The sequence below is a fragment of the Aotus nancymaae genome, unplaced genomic scaffold, assembly GCF_030222135.1.
Source record: "Aotus nancymaae isolate 86718 unplaced genomic scaffold, 86718_ANA_hifiasm-v0.15.2.pri h1tg000051l, whole genome shotgun sequence".
Classification (NCBI taxonomy): domain Eukaryota; kingdom Metazoa; phylum Chordata; class Mammalia; order Primates; family Aotidae; genus Aotus; species Aotus nancymaae.
Window position 1 is genome coordinate 24,697,301 of NW_026988465.1, and position 8,220 is coordinate 24,705,520.

At 40.4% G+C, this 8,220-nt stretch overlaps 1 protein-coding gene across 1 annotated transcript; it reads left to right on the forward strand.

Moving 5' to 3' along the window:
• Nucleotides 1-5,703: 5,703 nt before the first annotated feature.
• Nucleotides 5,704-6,287, forward strand: LOC105726427 (histone H4). The gene has a single exon (XM_012465892.2). It carries the CDS (start codon nt 5,918-5,920, stop codon nt 6,227-6,229), a length of 312 nt encoding a protein of 103 aa, XP_012321315.1. The 5' UTR covers nt 5,704-5,917; the 3' UTR covers nt 6,230-6,287.
• Nucleotides 6,288-8,220: the final 1,933 nt, after the last annotated feature.

Genomic DNA, 8,220 nt, shown 5'->3' on the forward strand with positions numbered 1-8,220 from the left:
ACAGGGTCTCACTCTGTTGCCCAGGCTGGACTGCAGTGGCACACTCATGGCTCGCTGCACCTTGATCTCCCCTAGCTCAAGCAATTCTCCCAGCTCAGCCTCCTGGGTTGCTGGGACTACAGGCACAGGCCACCACACTCAGTTAACTTTTGTATCTTTTTTGGTGGAGACGGTGTTTCACCATGTCGCTGAAGCTGTTCTCAAACTTCTGTACTCAGGTGGTCCTCCTGCCCTGGCCTTCCAAAACGTTGGACTTGCAGGTGTGGGCCACTGTACCCTGCCCTTATGTTTAATTTTAAATAGAACACAATGGAATTTTAGAGTCTACACAATCTTTTTATGTATGTACAGTCATTTTAGAAGAGATAAAAATCATATTTTGGTTACAGAATACTTAACAAAACATTATTTGAAAGTTCTTTCTTGAGTTGTTTTACCCATACATAAATTAATTTTACTTTCCCCATACACCTGGAGTGCGCTAACCCACTGCTATAGCATGGAACTGTGTAAGCCAGTATTAGAGGTGTTGATGACTATATCTCGTTTTTACAATTTATGTGGAGACTGGGTTTCATTCTTCTTTTTGCCCCCCATAGTGCCTAGATCAATGGTGACCCTACAAAATAAAGTGAATAAAATGTGTCAGTATAATATAACATACATCTTTATGAGCGAACTATAAAATAATGATATAAAAATTTTTTAAAAGCTTAAATTAATTAATTAATTTATTTATTTATTTGAGACAGAGTCTAACTCTGTCACCCAGGCTGGAGTGGAGTGCTATGATCTTGGCTCACTGGAACCTCTGCATCCTGGGTTCAAGCAATTCTCCTGCCTCAGCCTCCCAAGGAGCTGAGATTACAGACGCCTGCCATCATGGGTGGCTAATTTTTTGTATTTTTAGTGGAGATAGGATTTCACTACGTTGGCCAGGATGGTTTTGAACTCCTGACCTCAATGATCTGCCTGCCTCGGCCTCCCAAAGTGCTTGGATTACAGACATGATTCACTGCGCTTGGCCAAGAAACTTAAATTTAAATGAGGCTGAAATAGCACAGAGGCCTTTGGGCTTTTGGAAAAAAAGTAGAGGCTGTTCAATGCAATGGCTACATTCAAGCTATGACTCCGAGGTTCATGTCATGTTTGGGTGGATTCTACTCAGGAGTGCTATGCTTGTTAGCAACTTTACACTTAAATCCAAATGTTACAGCTGATTATTATTAAGCAAAGTTAAATTCTTTGAAAAGAAAAAAATCTAGTTTTCTGTCTTTAGGCTTGTGAGTACTCTGAAGTGTCTCAAAAAGACTAATTCCTACAAGAGATGGTTATGGGCTTGAATTTATTGTGAGACAATAAAAGAGTTACACTCAAAGGAGTTTTGAGTCTCACATTCTGAATAAAAGCAGGCACACTAGGCAAGGAGTAAGGGCAGATACTTAGGGTCTCCTTTTAGGGGAAGGATTCTCTTTTTGGGTAGAGATTAACATTTTTTGAGTGAAGGGTGGCATGAAACACCACCCCAAAATGTGCCACATTGACATAAAGATTATTTTGAGTTGACGGCAACTGAGAAGAAGAAAATACAAGAAAGCCGTCTCCCTGTGTGCCTAAAAGCAGGACATACATGTCCAGAAGTGTCTTTCCTCACCTCTCTACCAGAAAAGACAAAAATTAATCACCGGAGACAACATCAAACTCTCATCAGCTTGGAGAGGGCACCAGAACAATCAGCGTAACAACTTTACCAAGCAGCCTTTATCTACCATTACTTTCCTACATATTTGTCTTCCCATAATTTGTTACTCCTAGAGACTCAAAATCCTTTTTCTTTGTCTTCTAATTTCTCTAAAAACTTACTGATCTTATTAGAGATGCTATATATAAACTGGAGTTCTAAGTCACATTTTTAGTTACTCACTTCTGGGTATTCCCACATGTGACGTGCTGCACACGTTAATAAACTTGCTTGTTTTTCTCTTCTTAATCTGTCTTTTGTCACAAGAGCTCTAGCTGAGAACTCAGAAGTTCAGAGGGAAAGTAATTTTTTTCCTCCCTTACACGAGGCTTCCAGGAAAATCAGGTCTTTCTGACAAAATTAACGACAAATTTTGACAAACTTTCTACTCTCTTAGGTATCTTCTTGATTTTACAATGTTTTTCTTTCACATTTTAAATCTGTTTACTGTGTCTTGATTTTAATTGTATGTATAAATATATTCTCTTTATTGATATTGTGATGTTTGAAGTGGGAAAAGGAGAACAGGCCTTAAAAAGGGTCTTCATTTGATTATATTCTATTTTTATTTTAGCTCTTAAGATATTCTTATAGATGTTTAAAAGTTATATCAAAATATAAAATTCTAAGTAACCATTTATTCAAATATATTAGAAATTTGAAAAACATAAAAATTGTTAAGTACTTTATTTGGACTAATTCAAATAGCATAAATGTGAATTCAAATCTATATAAAAAGTAATTGAATATCAATAAAATATTAATAAATACATAGTAAATATAAATTTTAAATATATGACTAGTGAGATCTTACTAAGCTAGTCTAGCCATTATGCTCAATTATCTCTATTATTTCCTAAAGGGCTTTACTCTCATTATAAAGATGAGGAAATTGGCCAGGCATGGTGGGTCATGCCTGTAATCCCAGCACTTTGGGAGGCCAAGGCATGCAGATCACCTGAGATGGGGAGTTCAAGACCAGCCTGGAGAAACCCCGTCTCTTCTGAAAATACAAAAAAAAAATTTGCTGGGAGTGGTGGCACATGCCTGTAATCCCAGCTACTCAGGAGGCTGAGGCAGAAGAATCTCTTGATTCTGGGAGGCGGAGGTTGCAGTGAGCAGAGATCATACCATTGTACTCTAGCCTGGTCAAAGAGAGCAAAACTTGGTCTCTAAATAAATAAATAAATACACACATACATAAAGATGAGGAAATTAAGACATAACAAAAATGTCTGCAGTGGAGCCACAATTTAAATCTAGGCTTGTTTGACTGCAGAGGCTGAACTCCTCACTACTCTCCAAAGTACACATCTACACGAAAACCCTGAAAAGCAACAAAATTACATTTTAAATTGTGTCAGGATTTATTACACTTTTTTTTAGAGTTAAAAGAATTTCAGTGTATTTATGCATGTAAAAAAATTTAAATACGTGAAAAGATGACTATTTCAATACATAGATATCAGAAAGTTAATAGGATAATCCTTGGATTGTGATTTATAGTTATTTTCAGTTTGCCTAATCTGAATTTCCTAAATTTTTAACCACATACATGAATTGCTTTCTAGTTACTCGGACACCAACTGGTGTACTGCAATTCAATTCAGGCACTAATTATTTGGAGTTAGCCGGACCTCACCAGTTAAAGAGCACATTTCCCAAGAAGACTGTCTCAACTTCAGACACCAGCTGCAACTGGGGTTCCCAGGCCACTTGCTTCTGAGCAACTGGCTTCAAATCCAGGGATTCACTCTACCCCTTCATGTTCAATAATTTGCTAGAATGACTCATAGAATACAGGAAGTGCTACTCTTATGATTATAGTTTTATCATGAAGAATACAAATCAGGACCAGTCAAATGAAGAGACACATAGGGCAAGGCTTGGAAGGGTCCTGAAAACAGAGCTTCTGTGCCTGGTTCCATCTCTTTGTGAAACCAGGAGTCACCTTCCTAGAACATCTATGTGTTCACAAACCAATAAATTCACTAACTTTGGTATCCAGAGTTTTTATGGGGGTTTTATTATGTAGGCAGGATTGAGTGAATCATGGACTATATGATATTGAACTTGTTAAGGCCCAGGAAAATTTTCCCCTTTGTACTCCGAAGCTTCACTGAAAATCACTGGCAAGAGGCAGATGAATAGGAGAAAAGGCATACAAATTTATTTAATATGGGAGCCTTTAGAATGAAGATCTAAAGATACAGGGGAAATTGTCCATTTTTATGCTTAGGTTGAATAAAGTATTGATAGCTGTGTAGAAATATGATTCGACATAAGGAATATGATCGAATGCTAAGAGACTGAGTGGGGAAACCCATCAAGGCCTGTTTAGATTCTTCTTGGGCTCTCTGTGTAGTATTTCTTTTACATATGGGGCAGAGCCCTCTCTGAAATGGTGGTCTTACAACTTACAGTCAAACAAGGTAAGTTAAATAATTTCTTTGTGGCCAGTTTTGACATGGAAAATTAAAGTTTTTAGGTTTCTTTCTCCCTTTCTTTCTCTCTCTCTTTCTTGTGATGGAGTCTTGCTCTGTTGCCCAGGCTGGAGTACAGTGGTGAGCTCTCCACTCACTGTAACCGCCACCTCCCCGGTTCAAGCAATTCTCCTCCTTCAGCCTCGAGTAGCTGGCATTACAGGCATGCAACACCATGCGCAGTTAATTTTTTGTATTTTTAGTAAAGACAGGGTTTCACTATGTTGGCCAGACTGGTCTCGAACCCCTTAACTTAAGTGATCCGCCTAACTTGACCTTGCTGGGATTACAGGCTTGAGCTACTGCACCTGGCCTAAACAAGGTTATATTAAAGATGACAATTTATCACTTATAAACAAATCAATAAATCTTGCTGGGTAAAGAGTTCATTAACTCAAGATTCAAACAACAAAACCAAAAGTAATTTCTGAATGTAACACAGAATTTAAAAACCATAATACTCAGTGATGGTAAACATACCCAACAGTTACTGCTGGCACAAGTGGATGGAATAAAACTTTTGAGGAAAATGTGGTAACACTCATCAAAATACCTTAAAATCTGCATCTTTTGTCGCAAAGCATTTCAATTCTAGATTTTTCTCAGAAAGTAAATTTCGAACAGTTCTCCTTTAAAATACGAAAAAGAAAATTAGAAAGCAGATTATTGCTAACTACTAGAAATTTTCTTAAAGTGAACCTAGAAAATCCTTATGATGCAATATTAAGCAGATATAAATGACTGCTTTTAAAATTTTTCCTAAAGCAAATAACTTAACTGTGAACATAGACACGCTGTGGCAAACAACATTGACTAAATCATGGGCAGAATAGAATCTTGTTAAGAGTTCCTAGTATGTATACTGTTAAAGGTGGTATTTAATTAGCAAAGAAAAAATGAATGATTTAAAAAATCTCCGATTAATAAATTTCTAGGGAATTAGTTAACACTGCAGCAGGGAGAATTCATGAGAAGAAATAATAAGCAGACATTAAAATCACTTTTTGTAAACTCTTTAGATAAGGAAAATTGATTAAAATAACAGCGTGAAGTGGTAAAATACCATATACTGTATACGTTTTGTGGGGAAAAAAAATCTGCATTTATCTGCTCACCAAAATATCTTATTAGCTAGCAGTAGAGATCTTTGTGTGATGGGAAAATGGGATGACGGGCTGTTGTTATTGTATTGGCTTTTTTTTTCTCCTTTTTTGTAAGAAACAGAGGATATCCTAAGGTGCAGCGCTACCATGCTGGGTTAACGTTTTAATTCAATTTAAGTTTTTCTTTGGTAGTGCTGGAGTCTCGCTACTTTGCCCACGCTGATCTCAAACTCCTGACTTCAGGTACACTCCCACCTCAGCCTCCTAAAATGGCGGGACCACCGAGCCCGGTCATTTTGTATTTCCCACAGTATTGATGTATTTCTTCTGCATTCAAAAGCAGCTTTTTAAAGCCTCATACCGTGGTAACAAAATACTCGCCACATTACAAAATTCAGAACACGGAAACAAGAAGCTCGCTTCTTTTTCCTCTCTTTAGGTTTGACCCTTTAGATTACCCCTCCCTCACCGGGGCGGGACTTCTTGCCTACTTCTTTCAGGTTCTCAGTTCGGTCCGCAACGGTCTCATAAAGGCGCTGCCTCGGGCCAGAGTCCTCACACAGCGTTGTGCGAGATTCGTCTTGCTCAGTATGTCTGGTCGCGGCAAAGGCGGGAAGGGTCTGGGGAAAGGTGGCGCCAAGCGTCACCGCAAGGTGCTGCGCGACAACATCCAGGGCATCACCAAGCCCGCCATCCGGCGCCTGGCTCGCCGCGGCGGCGTGAAGCGCATCTCCGGTCTCATCTACGAGGAGACCCGCGGGGTGCTCAAGGTGTTCCTGGAGAACGTGATCCGGGACGCCGTGACCTACACGGAGCACGCCAAGCGCAAGACGGTCACTGCCATGGACGTGGTGTACGCGCTCAAGCGCCAGGGCCGCACCCTCTATGGCTTCGGCGGCTGAGCGTTTCTCGTTTATCACCAAAAGGCCCTTTTCAGGGCCCCCACCCTCTCACCTGAGGAGCCGTGATACTCTTCAGTTTCTTTCTGCTATTTGTTCGCCCCCGCTGAGTCTGCGCCGCCATCCGAGCATGCGTCCCTAGTTGCTGAAGTAGGTATCGGTCGTCGCGCTCCAGTAGGGGCGCCAGTGTATTTAAATGCTCCGGAAGTTACCAATACGGGGTGCTGGACTGTAGAGCTGCGTCGCCATTATGGTTCCCCGTAGTCTCCAGCTGGCTGGAATCGGGCGCGCCACCATGCAAGGCGAATTTTTCGGAGACCGGATTTCCCTGTTTCCCATTCTGGTTTCGAAACCATCCTGGCCTCAAATGATCCTCTCTCCTAGACCTAATGTTGATATTACAGGAGTGAGTAATGTACGCCTGGCCGGGATACTCTGGGGGTTTTAGAGTTAATTACTTATTTTTAAAGGGGCACTTGCGCAGTATAGCTGGGGAGGAAAGAAGCGGTTGTCAGGTTTCTGGCGCCTTGAATCCAACTACTGTACACAGATGTTTGTAGCAAGGTCTTTTTAAGCAACAATCTTTAATCCGTGGACCATAAATGAGTTCAACTTTCCAGTTTTGGCCCCAATTCTTCAGAAAGGTGAGAATTTGAATCCTCGAATAGAATATGTAGTTTCTCGGTACAACAAAGGATAATCAAAACAAAGACTATCTTACCCTTTGTCACTTAACGTGGGTCAGAGCTTTGCCGCTGAGAATTCCTCAGCTTTTGAGTGTTCTCTGAGTTGAAGTTAATAAGCTATTAAAAGTGAGATTCCTACGAAGTAAACTTAAAGGTCTCTAGGCTCAGTGATTAATGAGAAGTGCTAATAAATCATATTTGACGTTATCCAACTCCAGAGATTGATTTAATTGGTTTAAGGATACTATCATCTTGTGAGTTAGGTTTAAAAAATAACTGGTTTAAAGAAAGAACCTGTTGGTATTTAAGCAAAAAACTTTCTGATTCTTACGTGCTGTCACTTAGACAAATCTCTGGTTCACCTGGCTGGATGTCTTTCTACTAAATTCTGTGCTACCCTGTGGAAAAGAACTGAGATTAATAAAACAGTAGTGAGAACACAGGGAAAGACAAAAATTATAGCAAACCTATGCAGTCATGCTGTAGCCATCCTCACAAGGATAGGGAGGGATATTGCCTGTCATTTACCACTCAGACTGTGAGTACAAACTTAAAGATATGATACTATAGAAATAATGAACATGGCTCCATTTGCAAAAATTGTGTGAAAAAATGCATTTAACAGGTATTTCTTATGGCTTCATAATAGACAAGAACTAATTACACAATGGCTGGCTGAATCTAGAGGACTGCAATGGGGTTGTTAGAAAAGGTTGCTTTCTGGGCCCCACCATGCCTGTAATCCCAGCACGTTGCAAGGCCAAGGCTTGCAGACAGCTTTAGGCCAGGAGTTGGAGACCAGCCTGCCCAACATGGTTGAAACCCAGTCTCTACTAAAAATAGAAAAATCAGCTGGGCATGGTGGCTCACACCTGTAATTCCGGCTACTTGGGAGGCTGAGGCTGAGAATCTTTTGAACCTGGGAGGCAGAGGTTCCAGTAAGCCAAGATCACGCCTCTGCCCTCCAGCCTGAGTGACAGAGTCTCACCACCACCACCAACAACAAAATATTGCTGTTACCCAGGGATGATGGTCAGATGCAACTGCAGGCCTAGCATAAATGAATAATGCTAAGTGTTTCACACTATGTACTATTGTCAGAAAGTGTTGTAAACGCTTTTTATTTACCAACACATTTACACTTGACTGTTTTTTTTTTTTTTTCCTTTTTGTGGAGAACAGGATCTCACTATATGGCTTAGGCAGGTCTCCAACTCCTGGGTTCAAGCTATCCTTCCACCTCTGCCTCCCTAAAAACAGATTACAGGCGTGAGCCACTCATCCAGCCTGGCCAAACATTTAATCCCT